The following is a 19,148-nucleotide window of genomic DNA, read 5'->3' on the forward strand; positions in this document are numbered from 1 at the left end:
GGTATCAGCCAGCAAAATAAAACTACTAATATTGTACAATAGACATCCAACATACAAGTTACTAAAATAGACATCTGTTTTTGTCACATTAACTCAGTCTTGACGAAACCCATAACTGGAAGGTTTGTTCCACTTCTGAATTTCAGAATTAAATATCTTTTGTCATCTTTTTGTTTTCATCGTTTACATGGTCCATGTATGTCAGGTCTTTTTTTGGCACATGATCTGTTTCGGGAGCTGGAAGCATGTCAGCAGTATGAAGCCTGTTTAGGGGCTTGGAGGTGTTTTCAACCCTCACTACGCTTTCACTTCCAAGCCTAGAGTGGTCTCGTTGCCGTGTGGCTTTTTAAGCAGCAAGAACGATGTGTACAGTCGGCTATAGAACAGCAGGGCACACAAACACACACACACTCACACATGCACACACGCACACACACACACACACGCACACACACACACACACACACACACACACACACACACACACACACACAGAGCAACATCCACATTATGTGAAAAAAGGGGAATGTTTGATTGTTAGAAACATCAAGAATCACTTCGTCTTTAAAGTTCAACAGTTTTCACGGTAAGGACTCCAGTGTTAGATGTCTGTCTGTATGTATATTTCTCTCTTTCGTTTGTCTCTCTGTATGTATGTTTTATTTCTCTCTTTAGTTTGGCCTTCCCCATTTCTCTCTCAGGAAAGGCAAAGCAGTTAAGAGACTCAGCACGACTGAAGGGCGTGAAGCAGGGAAAAGAATGAGTTCCTGTGTTCTGTGTGTGTGTTTGTGTTCATTTCGCCTATACATCCATCCAGAGAGTGTGAGGTGTTGGTGTATCCCCCTGGCGAGTCGAGCGAAGACCCCCACATCCAGACTGAGGTTAGCTCTTCACAGTGCATGGAGTCCCAGCTGACCCATTGCTTTCTTCAGGATACAATGCAGTGGAGGCCCTGCCTATGCTCCACACCCAGCGGATTCAAGGGGGAAATACAATGAAGTGAAATCCCAGTGTGGTCGTGTGGGCGGGAGTCATGTGAAAAGTTCTTTCATGCACACTGCAGCCGTAAGACGCTCCACTGATTTGGCTTGACTCTCGCCTCCTCTCTCTTGTCCTACTTTGTGGTCATTCCAACAGGGTTTTTAAGACTTATGATACACGTATGACCTCCTCCATTATCATCATCATTATCCATACCTTCATCATCATCATCCACACCATTGTCATCTTCATCATCATCATTGATACCATCAGCATCAATATCATCATCATCCATAACATCATCATCATCATCAGTATCATCATGCATACCATCATCATCATTACTATCACAAGCAACCAGCATCAGTATAAGTGAAACAGCAGCTCACTTGATTACTATTCCTTAATCAATTAACCTGTAGATTGATTGATGTTCCTGACAGTATGACCTGTGGATTACCCTTGGTCCATTAAGGTATGGACCTGTTTATATTCCTCATTGAGTTGCACATTCCCAGTTGTTGACCTTAGCAGACTGCGCCCAGTTAAAGGTCAGGTGTCGTCTACGAGGGTTTATTGGGTTAGTATAACACCACCACCTCATGCCCACTCGCCAACCCACAAGTGTAACATTCTGGCCCCCCGCCTAGCGAGGGACAGATAAGGATGCCTAAACAAAGCTGAGCTGTGACCTTCGACCTCTGCTACTCCAGCTGTCTTTGGGTTATTAGTGCCAGGCGCGGCTGTTGCAGTTCTCCACCCAAGCCCCCACCTCCTCCTCCTCCTCCTCCTCCTCCTCCTCCTCCTCTGGGCCATCCTATTTTCAGTTCGCTTTCCATCTATCTCCACATCAACCCCAGTGATATTGGTTCCCTACAGCAAGTAGACAACTAAGCGTTTCGCAAACATGACGACATTCGATTCGGTTCGGTTATTTTTCTTGCAATCTATCCATCGTCCTGTATCTCACTAATAACATCCAGCACACTTAAAAAAGTAAGGTTTCACAATATATTCATTACTGGGACATACTAAATAATAAAACTGTTTATGCTTACAGGGATCTGCGGTTTGCCTGCCAGTTGTTTACATGTCCTTAGAGGTGTTTAGCTCCACCTCGTCTTGGCTGTGACTGAATGTGAGCGAGCATGTGCCCTGGCAAAATCAGATTATGGCCCGTTCTTGTGATACAAGCAACAGGTTCAAACCACTTCAAACAAGAGGAGGGCAGAGACATGTGCTAGCTTTCTGCAGCAGGACAACAATCAGTCTCCCCAGACGCAGACAGTCCTCCCGAAATAACCCGAAACCTCATCCATTCAAATATATCATTCAATAATTAAGATTTACCTCAAATGTTGCTTCATATTCCTTAACGCCCCTTTTAAAGTGTGCAGGGTTGTTTACATAAACCCGCAATTGGCCAAATAGGCCCAACTCTTTTTATAACTGGCGAGCTGCTCTGGCAAGATACTTAGCCTTCTAAGGTGAGCCTGACAAGCAGGAAACCCTCTTACAAGAGGAGGATTACCTGGTCAAATCCTAGCTCTGCACGAATGTACAGCTTCTTAAGGCAGCTTTGCCCCTCTGTAAGACCACAGTGTCATTAAACACGGTCACATTTGTACTTTCCTTTTGTCTGTGTCCCTCGCTGCCCCGTGAAAACCCCTGAAATAACCAGTTCAGTTCAAACCACGCCTGTTTAGCCTATCCTCAGTATCTTCAGCCTAAGGTCACATAACATCAGCATTGGCGGAGTAACTTTCTGTTTACAAGCCTTATATATGATTTCAAACTCATTTTTAAATGTTGTTTTCTCCTGAAACAATAATGTGTCCTGTGATGACAGTCCAAAAGACAGCAGCTCAGGGTTATAGTGCCCCTACTCTGTGGTAGGTTGAACCGGAGGGTGGGGTTGTTAGACGGAGTATGTTTTCTGCCATGTTTGAGTGAGGTGGGGGGACTGGGGACTGGGGGCGGGGCGGGGGGGCTTGAACAGGAGGAGGACTAATTACCAACACTGGTGCTTAAAGGGTGAGGCGGTTGCCCGGAAATGTCACCATAGCAACTGCTGCCATGCTTTCAGGTGTATTTTGTTGCCTTCTGCCTTAAAGTCCTTACATTGCTTTTGTCAAGGAGGAGTATTATGGTCTGGTCCATATCATTTCTTGACAGTTACTTCTTTGTCTCCCAACACAACATGACAACAAAAAAAAACATTTGCACCCTGGCTTATGCTTAAGCTTTTGATCGCAAATAAATACCAATATCTCAGTAGAGTACCATCACACTGAAGTGAACTTGTTGACTGAAGCACTCCCCTTGGCCTCTCACCAGGAAGCAGGAACCCAGCAATGTGGTAGGCAGAGGTTTTTGTTTTTAGCCACTTGAACTGTGCACCAATGATAAACGAGTCTTCAGTTCATTAGAAATATATACGTATTTCTCAGGAATTTCATGCAGTTGTTTAGTTATATATCTCTAATGTATATATACATAACATCAATACTTGAGTCATTACTTTGTTAAAAAAAAAGGAGTGGGGGGGGCAGATAATAATATCTTGATGCTACAGTTATATTACCACAGAGTGTTTGTAGGTTACAATACTGCTGTAAATCTAGCTTTGTGTCATAAGACCTCCATTGCAACTGATCCCAATGTCCAGGTTATTTGTCTGACAATGCTGTTTGTAGTTCTTGTGTTTGAGCAAGGCACATAGTCTGACCGTGTCTCGTGAGTATCCTTTCTTTTGTTAAGATTGTCCTTTGCTGAAGACTTCAATAAATAACACAAACAAACTTATACATAATATATAGACATGTATAAACTACATGCATTTTCATATAACTTAAATAATAATTTATATTTATATATTTACAGCGTCTTTAACCCTCCCTCCTCCTCCCTCACTTTCCCCAACACTGGAAAGTATAATCACTTCAGAACCCAGAGTGGCCGTATGGTTGAGTGATTTGTCCTGTGTGTGCATGTGTGTCTGTGTGTGAATGTTTGCGTGTGTGCTCTGTTTTATATATATATTGTTTTTTCTACGTCCTGCGGCGTTTCCGTGAGAGTGCGCACACGCACGAGGTGTCTATCCGTATCCAGCGCCAGCCCACGGACATTTTGTCGTGGGTGGCCTTGTCCTGGGTGAGCGCGCGCACATACGTCTGCGTGGTTTTGCATTGCGAGTTCCAGTGCTTGTCGTCGATCCCCCGGCAGCCGCTCCTAGAGGGCTTGGAGTTACGACACTTGGTCTCGTAAAAGAACTGCTTGACGTCCGACCGGGGACTGCCCCCATCGCGTGGCACGCTGGGTATGACCCCCAGCACAGTCACGTGATGGCCGCGTATGTCCACGGCGTTGCTCTTGTCCGTAATCCACTCGCTCTCGCTGTCACAGACCGAGTACTCGCCACGGTAGCTCTTGTGCTCAGCGTAGCGCTTTTTCCGCGTCTTGTTGCCGGCGGTACCACCGTCTGACCAGCTGACAAAGTCGTCCATGAGGTACAGTGGCGGAGGCTGCATGGGTTGCCGGTCGCTTAGCAACACCCGCGGTGAGTTGTATCGCTTGTGCTGCTGCAAGAGCTCCAGGGAAATGTCCGCCACCGGATGGTACACCGAACTCCTGCGTGGTGAGACGTCCTGGGAGTCATGAGGGGCCGTTTCCGGACCCACGCCCAGGGGAGGTGGCACGTGCTGGGCAGGCCGCTCCGAAGACTGCCCCTTCTCCTGCTTGGGTCGGCTCCGGCTGATGTCCGCCTGCAGCAGCTTGATGATGAGGGAGTTGATGGGGTCCTGCGTGGGCAGCTGCCTGTCCATGGATGTTGCCTGAATACCATAGAGGTACGCGAGGAACATCACGTACAGCAGGATGGACATTACTAGATTCACCTGTAAGATCTGAGAGAGTGAGAGAGAGAGATAGAGAGATGGAGTGAAAGGCAGGGAAAGGGTGAGTTGATGAGAGACAAAGAAAAGAGAGATATGGCATTTGTTAGTCAGTGAGGATGAATACATGATACACTCTAAATTGTATCTCCTAATCATATTTGTTGTCGTAAATCATTTTATGGAAATGCCTGTACACAGTTCTCTGGAAATACTGTGCAAAACCCATTTATAGGACTGTTATTGCCATTGGCATACACATGCCAGGGCAAGTTGTCAAGCCCTGTATCTGATGTTATGATAGCTTAAAACTAAGTGACATAAGCTGTTAAGGTATCCAAAATTCCCACAACAATCACAGATCATTCTAAAGTTAAAATGACATGTCAAAGGGTACTAACAGCAGTGACTATGGTAAATTGTTACCGGTCTCCTCTAACTGTGCATACTTTCCCCAAAACAGATCCATTAGGTGACCTCAGCGCCATTTGCTCTAGATGATGATGCGATCATTGATCAGCCCTTCCAGCACTTCCCCTCCTGACCTCTGGCACGCCTCACTGATAGCTATCCAAACCCATCCAAGTTCCGACACGCCACACGCATGCCAGAGATACCATCACACACACACACACACACACACACACACACTCACACACTCACATTCTCACACACACACACACACACACACACACACACACACACACACACACACACACACACACACACACACAGACACACACACACACACACACACACTCACACTCCACAGGGATGAAACAAAACGTCAGAGGTGTGGCGGTTCAGTGGCTGTCTGTATGCATGGATTATTTCATCAAAGGAAGTGGGTATCGCTCCAGTGCCTCTGTGTTCACACCGTTCACACACACACACCTCATTTGAGGAAGTGTGTTTAGGGTGGCACGCTCTAGGGGGAGTGTGATTAAGGAAGTAAGTGTGTTTAAGGTGGCATGAGCTAGGAGGAGTGTGTTTAAGGAAGTGTCTTCAGGGTGTGTGCAGTTTACACTTGCAGATGAGGGCCCACGTAACAGGGGACAGGGAGTTGAAGGGGTGGAAGAGTGAAGCAAGGTGTGTGTGTTGAGTGTCCCCATCCTTTCACAGCATGTGTTGATGCTGCAGCACACATATGACACAGAAGTCTCCCCATTCTTGGTTCATTGGGTTGTATTTCCCATCCTTTCACAGCGTTGCTTCTGTTTGGCTGAATGCAACACCAACCCCATCAGAGGGCAGAAGCCCCTCCCATACTGGCATTGTCACTTTCCATAGGAGTGGACTTTTACAGCCTGAAGTGAGACAGTTAACCCTGAAGAGAGACAGTTATCCCTGAAGAAAGACAGTCAACCCTGAAGAGAGACAGTTAACCCTGAAGTGAGACAGATAACCCTGAAGACAGACAGTTTACCCTGAAGTGAGACAGTTAACCCTGAAGAGAGACAGTTATCCCTAAAGAGAGACAGTTACCCCTGAAGTGAGACAGTCAACCCTGAAGTGAGGAAGTTAACCCTGAGGAGAGACAGTTAACCAGTTAATTGAGACTCTCTGAAACACCACAGAAACAGAAACAGAGGCCTTTTGGCCCCCGCTGACATCAAGTGCCCCAGTTAGAGTACACGTATAAGTCAATTGTAAATAATCCTATTACCAACCCTAAACCTAATACGAACCTTAACCCCGTACATGTTGCAACATTCTAGACTGAAGTATGTTTGGTACTGATTACACACTTGATTTAAAGTGGGTCTACATCTTCCCCCAGCTGGCCATGCGATAAAGAAGAGAAAGATTTCAGAGGGGATGGATTGAGTGCTGAAGATATGGGAGTTGTCGCGATGAAAAGCTGCCGAGTGTTAAGTTGTACTGCCTAACCTGTGTAACACAAGCCACTGGGAGAGCAGTTTCAGTGCTGGCGGGCTGTCTGTGGCCGGGGTCGTGTTCCTGCAGATGTCTCATGCCAAAGAAAACACGCAGCATCCTGACCTCTCTACCATAGAGACACGCCCAGTGCACAACTATACCACACACACACACACACACACACACACACACACACACACTCACTCACTCACTCACACACGCATGCACGCACGCACACACGCACGCACATGCACACGCACACGCACACGCACACACACACACACACTCACCATACTGTCTGTACAGAAATATACTCACTCAATTTGCTGCCACATAACACAAATATACTCTCTCACACAGGAACTCTTACAATCCTTAAAGGATACCAACACATATTAATTTGCATCCACACACTCTCTCTATCTCTCTTTCTCTCTCTCTCTCTCAGACACGCACACAATTACACATAAACACACCTACACATAAACAAGCATATTTATTCACTCACTCACACAGATGCCATTCACATACCAACAAGCGCCCTAAAAAGCCTAAAGAAAACACTGTGCTCTTCTCTGATCCCTACGTATTTCAAGAGTTTCAAAACAGAGTTGAAACAGACATGGAACACAGCAGGGATAGAGGAAAGAAGACAGAGAGAGAACACAGAACAAGATACAGCATAGACAGGGAACATAGAAAGAACACAGATAACTCCATAACAGAGCACCTAGATTATCTTCCTAGACAGTTTAACCAAAGCAGGTGTATATTTGGGCTTAAGATGCTCTTTTTTCATGCTAGCAGGAGACAGGAAATATAAGCTTGTCTGGCAACCCCTGCAGTTGTGGTACACGTGGAACAAAAAGAACATAGGCTACAGACTTTGCGGGCAAGAGAAAGGTACGAGAGGGGTAAGTCAGGAATCTAACCCAGAGAAGAAAAATCAGTGACCTATGGAGTCTGTGGTTCAGGCTAGTCTTCATTACAGGAGGCTAACAGCCGAATCTAACCAGATGAACTAGCCATTCCAAACTTAACCAACTGAGGCTAACCAGCCGAAGCTAACCAGCCATGGCTTACCAGCCGTAGTTAACCAAAAGTGGCTAACCAGCTGAAGATAACCCGCTGAAACTAACAAGCCAAACTTAACCAACTGAAGCTAACTAGCTGAAACTAACTAACTAACTAACTAGGCTACCTAGCCAAAGCTGACAAGACAGTTGACCACCAGAGGTAGCTGAAATCTAGCTGAAAACTAGCTGAAATCAACCAACTGAGACTGCCAGCTGAAGCTAACCAGCCAAAGCTGAGCAGGAGAAGCTTATCAGTCAAGCCAATGAAGGGCTGCAAATGGTGCAAAGGGTGGTGTGGGAGTAAGGAAATGTGTTGGGTTTGAGGGGTCCTGCCTGGATGACTGTGAGAACAGAGTGGGGGGGGCAGGGCAATGAAAACAAACACTAACTGACTGCCCGACTGAAGTCATCAGTCCTCCTATGTGTCTGGGTGTCTCCTACACTCTCCTGCGTTGGCCTTTTGGAGAGAGATGGCGGGGAGCGAGAGTGTGAGTGATTGTGTGTGAGAGAGGGAGACAAAACACAAGACGCCGATAAAGTGAGTGTGTGAAGTGTCCGACTGACACACAGACTGATAAATAGAAAGCAAGAAAGAGAGGGAAGCGAATTGAGAGCTGGAAGATGAAAGAGAGACATGACAGTGTGAGAATGATCTGGAAAGGCACTAACACACACACACACACACACACACACACACACACAAGTTTGTCGAAAAGCAAGGATGACTGCAATGTCAGTGAATGAAATGGGAAGAGACAAAGGGTTAAAGAGTGGTGAGGGGCAGGCTTTTAGCTAGGATTTTTTGAGGGGGGGTCCATTTTGTAATTGAACCTAACGCGGCGAAGCCCCGGTGACCCAGCAAAACTAGGGGGGTCTGGGGGCATGCTCCCCCATAAGATTTTTTTTTGAAAATAACCTTTTAAATAGTGTCCTCTAGTGGGTTTAAGGAAGATAAATTAACAAATTTAGATGTATAATATGGCATAAACATATTGAAGACATCCGCTGAGATTTTGTTTTGGATATGTGTGAAGCAGGAGCACCCTGACCTGGGAGAGAAAGCTTAGGAGCAGCTATACCCTTTGCCTCCATATATTTATGTGAGAACTCCTTCTCTGCAATGACTGTGATCAAAACAAAGCATTGAAACAGACTGTGCCTGGAGAAGAGCCTAATCAAAGCAGTTGCCTCCCTTTTTTTTTTTAAAATAACCTTATAAATAGTGTCCTCTAGTGGGTTTTTAGGAAGAGAAGTTAACAAATGTAGATTTAAAATATGGCACAAAAATAAAAATATTGGAGACATCCACTGAGATAGGTGCTAATTATAGTTAATGTCAGATATCCTCTGTTCAATTTTCAAACTCCCTCACTATATGACTTTTTGCTGGAGCAATATTCCATGACAAATGATACGATGCCAACGTGACAGTTTCAGAGTACTTCGTTCATAAAAAAAAAAAAGCCGAGTCTGTTTCTCTGACTGACGTTTCAATTCAAAGTATGTACCTTGTGCTTGCACAGCTCTTTGCCTTTAGGAACTCCTGGGCTATATGTTAGCATTGTGTGTGGAGAGAAGGCGCTGTCAGGCGCTCCAAGTTTGAGGCTTTAAAATGCGACAGTGACGTCTGGCATATTAAGCAGAGGGGTTTTCTATTTCGCTCCGCAAATAATTCCTTCCATTCAGGCAAGAACGTGCAGTGTTTATCTTCATATTTTCGTTTAGCTTTACGCTTTGCTGGATCCATGGCATTCTTTCAGTAGCTACTGCTAGTTTGGCTAGTAGTAACTCTCTGCGAATGGGTGCACACATTAGAATGTTTCATGTTTGGAACATTAACGTTACTTGAAGATCTCTCAAGATCGCGTGATGACACAATATACATGAATAGATACCCCATTCAAATCGGACAGCTTTTTGTATGTATTTCGTGCAAAATATGCATTTTAGATGTTTATTTTACAATATGAAAATTCTGTACACCAAGGGAAAAGTCAGTGAGCACTCGCGCTGGAGCCGAGCCCCACGTCAGCCGGCAAAGAGCTGCATGCGGCTCGCCACCCCTAATAGCGGTAAACTGTTGTTTTACGTGTTACAACGTGATTACGCTCATTAACGTTTGAACAATGTTGAGAGTTATTGTGAACACGTTTAAAAAAAGTTTGACTGAGTGAAAAAAGGGACGAAAACTTAAGGCGTCTGTAGGGCGTCTGCCTAAAAGTACTGCGTCCAATTTCTTATTATTTTAGAACAGTGCGTCCAAAAGACGCACGGACGCATGCCTAGCTAAAAGCCTGGTGAGGGGTGACAGATAGCTGGCTGCATAGGTGATAGGAGGAGAGACACAGGAAAGGAGGGGGAAAGAGAAGGGGGATGTATAAAGTGAGGGAGATATAGAGAGAAAAGGATGGAGAGAGAGAGAAAATGAGGGGGAGAGAGGATTGGACGTATAAAGTGAGAGAGAGAGAGAGAGAGAGAGAAATGGATGGAGAGAGAGGACAGGGACATATAAAGAGAGGGAGAGAGACAGAAAAGGAGGGAGATAAAAGGATGGAGAGAGAGGTGAGAGACATATAAAGAGAGGGGGAGAGACAGGAAAGGAGGGAGAGAGAGGAGAGGGATATAGAAGGGTATAAAGTGGGGGAGAGAATGAAAGAGAGAGAAACACAGAGATAAAAAGTGCTGCATCATCCTCCTCCACTAGATTTGCTGTGAAGTGCTGGATCGTTACCATACAGGACTGTCGAATGAACGTCTGCTGTTAAATAAATAATATGATTTCATGCTAAGCTCTTCGAGCAGTCCTCTTGTCTCTATAACTTTGTTGAAACCCCTGCTTGGACTAAACACCATGAAACAGAATCCTTCTTCAGAACATTTTGCAGAGAATTCAAAGGGAATAATTAAGTAATTGTGTTTATGGATTCAAGATAACCGAGAGGATGGCTGCCACATGCCAACAGATTAGGAAGCCATGAAATGTAATGAGTCTGTTTCCAGACCAAGAGCCCCTTAATTCACATTGCAGTAATGGGTGCTGTGAGGCTTTGGGCAAACGCGAAATGAATTTAAATATGTTTTCAGGCATTTTTTTTAAGTAATGTGGGATTCTAAGTACTTGTTTTGGACTTCAAGTGTGGTTTCATGCAGTGGCCTGAAGTTTTTTAGCATAGAGATTGTGTTGTGTATTAGTTGTGATATTGCTGGATCTCCCAGGCATCACATGTGGCTAATATATCATTTTTAAAGCCATGTGTCACATGATACGGCACCAGAATAAATATCACATGAAGAGGCTTACGGGATGATAGGAGAGAGGGAGGGAGGGAAAATGAGCATTTAACTCATTGTACTATTTCCGGGACATTCCTAACTACTTGGTTTTGTGAGTGTGTAATTGTTTAGTTGCCTGTGTGTCTTCTGGGCACTGGTGTATGCGTTTCAGGTGTGTGTGTGTGTGCTGGCACTGGTGTGTGCGTTTCTCAAGATTGTGGAGTGTGTGGATGCTTTTGACACTGTTGGTCAGTGTATACACACACAAACTGAACCGAGTGAGGCTGCTTGTGTGGCTGCATCCGTGTGGCTGTGTACGAGTGTGTGTGTGTGTGTGTGTGTGTGTGTGTGTACGAGTGTGTGTGTGTGTGTGTGTGTGTGTGTGTGTGTGTGTGTGTGTGTGTGTGTGTGTGCGTGTGCGTGCGTGCAGGCTGGGAAAGGACACAACAGTAGACTCAGTGTATGAATCCCCATCAGCAGTTAATTAGTCCAACTAATTTAGCACCCTGGCTGCTACCACTCGACCACCATCACCGATGTGGACTCTCTAGAGAGAGAGAGAGAGATGGAAGGAGGGGAAGAGAGAGAGAGATGGAGAGAGGGCACAGAGGGAAAAGGAGGGAAAGACTTGAATAGAGAAGGCTGGAATTCACACACACACACAAATTCACACACACACGTACACACACACACACACACACACACACACACACACACACACACACACACACTCAGAGCAAAAGTCACCTTATAGGTAATGGTGTAGAAAATGTTCTGCTTATTCATCTCCTCCCACTCTTTCTCCCTCCCTCTTTCTCTCTCTCTCTTTATATTTTTCCCTTCCTCTACACTACAGTCCAGCCACCCTCCCTCTTGAATTGGTGTTATCAACTCATTAACCCCCCCCCCCCCCAAACACACACACACACACACACACACACACACACACACACACACACACATACACACACCCTCTCATTCTGAGTTAGATGCACCTGTCCATATACCATCTCCATCAAACCAGGGCCACAGGAAGAGCAGAGGAGCCTGACTGATTGATCTTCCAAGAACAGCATGATGATGGAGCCCTTAGGGAGGCTAAGTGGAGAGTGGAGGTGGACTGTCAGCCAATCCAATGCCCATTCAGGCCTGTGATCTTTAGACTAGTAGAGAGTAAGGGAGCTAGGAGGCAACGGTAAAGAGAGAGAGAACACGGGGGGTGCAAGAGAGAGAGAAAGGAGAGAGAGTTAGGAAGTGAGGGAGGGAGGAAGGAAGAGAGATGGAGAGAGAGCTAATGGATTGGGACGTGTCCAAGAGTGGGTTTGGAGTCAATCACATGCCACCACCACTGCTCACTGGGAATAAGAAAATAAACGAGTGAGGGAGGGAGAGGGAGAGAAGGGGAGGGAGAGAGAGAGAAGGAGGGAGAGAGAGGGAGGGAGGGAGAGAGAGAGGGAGGAAGAGAGAGAGAGAGCAATAGGTGGAGCACTAAATGGGGAACACTTTCAATGCCAATAAAGCCTATATAAAGTCTGAGGGAGATCATTAGTGCACTTCATAAAACGTCCTGCAAGCAGGCGCCCACACAGACCCTTCAGCACAGGATAAATATACAGCTGGTACGCCATAAAACACCAGCATGTTCAAACACATGACGCCGTGGCCACACATGCCAGGGGTGCAGACTAGTGAGGCTGGAGAGAGAGAGAGAGGAGAATGTAAACCTGCCAACACTGAGTGTGCGAGTTTGACAGGAAGTTTGATGGGAGGGGCGTCGGGAGCGCTTTAGGCAGAGGGCTTCATTATGGAAGAAGAAAGGAACAGCCTGGGTGTGGATTACAGGTTGTCCATGCTATTTTAGGTCACCACCAAACTTGTGTGCGCAATGACTCCATGCACAAAGCTTGCACCAATGCAGACGGAGGTCATTATTATAAATCTAAGGCAGACTGCAAGTTGTGTGTGCTTTATATGCCTATGCTAAGTGTTTCTCGATCAGTTTCTCAAACTTTTACAACAGCTGGAATGGAACCAAGAGTATTCAGTCTCTCCTTCTGGAGGCAAGAATCCATTGCAATTTAATAAGTAACATCTTACTTGAAAATATTTAATGGAGATTGTATGAAACTCCCATATAGTTGGGGCTATCAGTAGTTAAAAGGTGGTGGGGTGTAGGGTAGGCTGAATGGAATGATCCAGGGAGAAAGAAGCCCAAAGTTTCCCCCATGCCGAGAAACCATTTGGAGTGATCCGCTGAAGCTCAATATGGTGGTGTCCTTACGCGGCACAGAGCACTTTTGAGTAGAGCATCTTTTGGCATCCTCAGAGGTGTGCTCAGATGCCTGGAGCTGTTTGTTTACGTGCAGAGAACTTTACAAAGTTATTTGCTTAGATCCTTTAAAAACAATCCATGGTGCTGAGTGATGAGAAAAGTGCAGAGATGAGTCAGGTCGCCGTCAGTGTGGGCTTGTTTGCCAAGATCAGATCTACAGCTGTACACACACCCACACACACCCACACACACACACACGCACACACACATGCACACACACACACACACACACACACACACACACACACACACACACACACACACACACACACACACACACACACACACACACACACACACACACACACACACACACACACACACACACACACACACTCATACAGTACTGCACAGTAGCATCACAGAACCACATCCATAGAACTCATTAACATTTGGTCATTAAGCACCTCCGTTTCCTCAAAGCCACTCACTGTAATGCACAGATACATCCTTATCAAATCAAATCAAATCAAATCAAACTTAATTTATCAATATAGCACATTTCATACCAAGAGGCAACACAATGATCTGTGTGTGTGTGTGTGTGTGTGTGTGTGTGTGTGTGTGTGTGTGTGTGTGTGTGTGTGTGTTTGTGTGTTTGTGTGTTTGTTTGTGTGTGTGTGTGTGTGTGTGTGTGTATGCTTCCCGCCCTGGGTATGGGATCCGCAGCCTTGGTAATGTTAACATCTTACTAAAAAGAACACTTTTATAACCGTTTTAGAACACTTTTATAACAGTTTTTGAATACTTTTAGGACACTTTTAGAACTCTTTGAGAACACGTTTAGAACTGTTTCAATACTTTTATAACACTTTTAAAACCGTTTTTGAAAACTTTTAGAACAGTTTTTGAACATTCGATCGAAACAAACAATCCGTACAAACGATCTGTGCATGTGGGCTTAGGTAGGTAGACCCTACAGTGTGTCTCCTGAATGGCGTCTGTAAGTGTCCTTTTTCTAGGAGAAAGAAAGATGGAAGGAGAGAGGAGAGAGAGAGAGAGAGAGATGAAAAGGAGGACAGAGGTGAATGTGTAGAAGACAGGAAGGATGAACTAATCTTTATCTCAACATCAGTGCTTACAGCATATAGACCTGTCACTCCCCTGCTCTCTCTTTCTCTCTCTCGCTCTCTCTCTCTCTCTCTCTCTCACACACACACACACACACACACACACAAACACATTACTGCACTCTCCACTCAGCCAAGCAGCAAGGTGCCTTTTCCCATTCAACTGAGAGACACAGCTGCCAGAAGAGCACACACATACACACACTCTCTCTCTCTCTCCCTCTCTCTCTCTCTCCCCCACTCTCTCTCTCTCTCTCTCTCTCTCTTGTCTCGCTCTCTCTCTGTCTCTCTCTTTCTTTCTGTGTAATATGATTTCCAATAAAAGCTATCAAACTGAACACAAAGGACAATGCTGAGACTATATGCTAACAGCTTGTGAAATGTCTAATAGCCACTGCAATGAGAGATGCTAGAGGTGTGTATGAATGCACACACACACACACACACACACACACACACACACACACTGACACGCACACACACTGACACACAACAGGCATGTGAAACTGTAACAGAAGATCGTCAATGTCATCCTATGCACGCCTAATGGGCCTCGTGTTTATAAGAAGTCAGACAGTTGAAAGCCAGAATCCTTATGGGCTGTGCATGCAGCAGCAGGCTATCATGAGCTCTTTCCTGTGCATGCAGGCTGTGAATGTGTGTGTGTGTGTGTGTGTGTGTGTGTGTGCTTACCAAAAGAAAACAGGCCGACAGACAGCCCTCGACTCTCTCTACAGTATACAAACAGATTCCATAGCAATGGACAATGTGTTTCCGCACCACGTTTCAAGTAAGTGTGTGATCTACTGTATGTCAGCAAGTCTCTGAAAAAAAATGTGAATCTGGATAGATAGATAGATAGATAGAGAGACGGATAGAGAGAGAGAGAGAGAGAGAGAGAGAGAGAGAGAGAGAGAGAGAGAGAGAGGGTGAGATAGATATAGATAAAGAGAGGGAGAGAGAGCGATGTATAAATAAATAGATGAGTAATTGCTGTTAAAAATATGTATTTTAAATCGTAAACTGTGACTATAGTCCCATAATCGTGGAGTGCCGAGTCATCCGAGCGACTGGGAAAGATGGCAGTAGATGTCATGAACTGGCCAAACTGCAGAAAAGGATGCCTTTTGGCGGGCGGCAAACACGCGCTGGCCTCCTCCCAGCAGCCACTGCAGCAGACATTCTTAAAGACCTGGAACGAGCAGTGTGGTTGTGGGTCATGTGATTAACGAGGTCACCTGATGCTGCAGCCAATGGGCTTGCAGGCGAGTGTGTTATCAGCGAAGCCCAAATTTGCTTCATCCCTAATCTCTTTCAGGGAGGGGTGGGTGGGGGGGGGGGGGGGGGTGGGGGGGTGGTGTTCATGGGCATTTAGGTGAAATGAAGCACTTGGCAGGACATGACACAGCCAACAAGTGAGCCAGCCTACCCCCCCTCCAAGACACACACATGCACACACACACACACACACACACACACACACACACACACACACACACACACACACACACACACACACACACACACACACACACAAACACACACATACACACACACTCCCTTGTCTCCTCTCTCTGCCCTGTCTCAGTGCACAGGTCCGTCTGGCCCTACCTGCACTCACACATACACACACACACACACACACACACACAAACACACACACACACACACACTCACACTCACACTTACACACACACACACACACACACACACACACACACACACACACACACACACACACACACACACACACACACTCCATTGTATCCTCTCTCTGTCCTGTCTCAGTGCACAGGTCCGTCTGGCCCTACACACACACCCACACACACACACACACACACTCACACACACACTTACAATTACACACACACACACCCTTGCGTCTCCCCTCCCTGACCTCTCTCTCAGTGCAAAAATCCGTCTCGTCCAAGTGAATGCACCCTTTCATGGTGAGGAAATTGCTAAGGCGACAAGTTTGGAGCTTCTTAATCTAAACCCCCACCCCCCTAAGGAACAACAAAGTGTGTGTGTTTTTGTGTGTATGTGCGAGATGTGCGGGCACAGAGGGGCTAAACTCGGCCTTCCTGTTTCGTCACAAAAATGCGCCCGAAGCTGCGCCTGTTCCGCCCGTCTGCCTCCGCCGGGCAGCCGCAGGGGTGAGTTATGCAACGGCTGGTGGATGCCCGCACACAGCATGATCCCAGAGGAGGGTCATGCCATCACATGTACCACGTCTGCTGGAGAGCAGAGGAATGGCTGCAGGAGGGGATGGATCCCTGGATCAGAGGGATATTGTTCTTAAAACACTCTGGGACCTGTTTGCCCAGGAACACACACACATCACCCACTGACAAGCTCACAGTCTTGCCACCCTCGGAGACTGAGAGAGCAGACGGAGTGCGGATGCTCTTGTAATGATGTGCTTTGTGCGGCACTTCGACACACAAGAGGAGGATTGTCAGAGGGGCTCTAAACACTCGGGGGGAGGCCCTCAAGGCCTCTGTGAAAGAAATGTACCTCAAGAGCGTCGTCATCAACTGACAAATTCCTTTTTTAGCAGCTCACAATCGACTCTTACATAGCATCACCACGCACAATCACACTTGATCTAACCGCAGAAGATTAACTTGACTATTTTATGTAATCCCACAAGTCTTGTGATATGTAGAGTATTTACGCGGGTCAGAGTCGACTCCTACGCCCTTTCTTTCGTTTATCTCCAACTTCCCTCTTCAGATCGTGTAATAAACTGTGGTTATTCTGGCATCATGCTGAGGAGGAACAGAGTGAGGTGGCCATGGTGTATTGGTCATGGTCATGGTGTTTATCTCATACTTCTCTCTTCAGATTGGGTAATAAACTGCGGTTATCCTGGCATTATGCTAGAGAGAGGAAAAGAGTGAGGTGGCCATTCGCAGTCTGCACTTGCCATGCAGGACACAGGCGCATTAGGTGATAAAATCTGTCTCTGATCCCCTTTAACAGGTTTAGTAGCCTTGAGCACACAGTGTGTGTGTGTGTGTGTGTGTGTGTGTGTGTGTGTGTGTGTGTTTGTGTGTGTGTGTGTGTGTTTGTTTGTTTGAGGAACTCAACTCTTCACAGGCCCAATATTCTCTCAATGTTTAAGCTCACTTTGCGTGTCTGTTCCGTTTCTTTTATGTCCAGTCCTGCAAAATTATGACATTAGATTTATTCCCTGTTGAAAACAAAAAACTACACCATGGCTCGTAATGTTGTGCTAGGCCTGTGTTCCTCTCTCAAGCTCCTCCAGCAAAAACAACTGGACCTTTTTCCAGCCAGTGGGACTAGCAAAGCACAGCATGTTTTCCTGGCCAGCCAATACATCATGTCATCACGAGCTGAGGAGTTTGGAAAAGCTGGCGTTGGGATCTTCCAGCACAAACCACAACACAGCAGTGGCGTTGGATGTCAGGAACTCCCCGTCCTTTGTAACACGGTGAAGGTGTTAATCTGTGACAGGTCTAGGTGTCACAACTAGCAGTGTTGGAGTGCTCTCCCCCACCTACGCAGAGCGCCTAAGACAGGGGAAGCAGGCTTACGGCTGCCTGAGCCTTTAACTCCCTGGGGATTGCTCTGGGATTACCATCAGCTGCGCGCTTCGCAGGCCGTGTGACGTGCTGCAGGAGCGCGGCTCCGCGTGCGTGCTGGGGAGGCCTCCCGCAACCCCTAACGCCGCTCTTGTCACGGTTGTTTGCCGTAGAACGATCCGAAACAAGACAGAGAGAGAGAGAGAGAGAGAGAGAATGCCGAAGAATCTGAGCTGAAGAAATTGATTGTCTAAGGTTGTTAAATAATTATTTTAAATTCACACGTACGCACATGGCAGGGCTGCACACCTCGTGCCAGAAAATTGGTCTCTCTTGAAGTCAGTGTGTCTCTCACCGTTTATACCCGAGCCAAATTGAGTATTTATACAAATGCATTCAGGAGTACAAATGTTTCAGTGTTTCTCTTCTGTAAAGTCCATTCAAACCTTTTGGCGGGCAAATGGATGAGTTAATAGCTTCAGCCATTACAAGTGACCCTGATTACCATCCAGAGTGTTCCGGAATCACATGGAGCATTGTGTGAGAACTCTCTGCAATACCTAACTTCTAGAAAGTTCAACAAACTACAGCCATCTAGAATGCTTGGAACAGAATTCCCATCTGTTGTCTGTGATAAAAGCAGATCGTCAAGTAAGTCATTCAGTCAGTTGTTCAGAAAGTGGGAAGTGCCAACTGTGACAGGATGAGACTTAACTCAAAGCATATATCTGCGGTTTCCAATAGTCCAAAGGTTTTCATGTATATTTACAACCAAGGAAGAACCTCCACCTGGGTCATAAACCCATCCGAATATGGCCGGCATGGGAATATACAAATATACTGAGAGGCTTTCTAGTTGGGAATTGTAAAAATGATTCGATTTTAACTATCACATTAAAACAACGTAAAAGAATCCACTCTTCATTGCTAGATTGTAATGGACTGTGGGACCAAGCTTCAACTCGACATTATGAATTCATTTCAACCGTCTACTGGAACCACTTTCAATTTTTCTGACACAATTAGGTCTAAGGACACGGCGTCAGGTGAAGGGTCGAGACGCCTCGACTGAACCCCCTCTGTTTTGACACAACTAC

General features: G+C 46.0%; 1 protein-coding gene across 1 annotated transcript; it reads right to left on the bottom strand.

Moving 5' to 3' along the window:
- Positions 1-4,031: 4,031 nt before the first annotated feature.
- On the bottom strand, positions 4,032-4,880 carry ntf3 (neurotrophin 3; the record flags this gene model as incomplete). The annotated part of the gene is made up of 1 exon (XM_080850867.1): positions 4,032-4,880. Exon 1 carries the CDS (start codon positions 4,863-4,865, stop codon positions 4,032-4,034), a length of 834 nt encoding a protein of 277 aa, XP_080706993.1. The 5' UTR covers positions 4,866-4,880.
- Between the last annotated feature and the right edge of the window lie 14,268 nt (positions 4,881-19,148).

Source organism: Sprattus sprattus (assembly GCF_963457725.1).
Source record: "Sprattus sprattus genome assembly, chromosome: 14".
Lineage (NCBI taxonomy): Eukaryota > Metazoa > Chordata > Actinopteri > Clupeiformes > Clupeidae > Sprattus > Sprattus sprattus.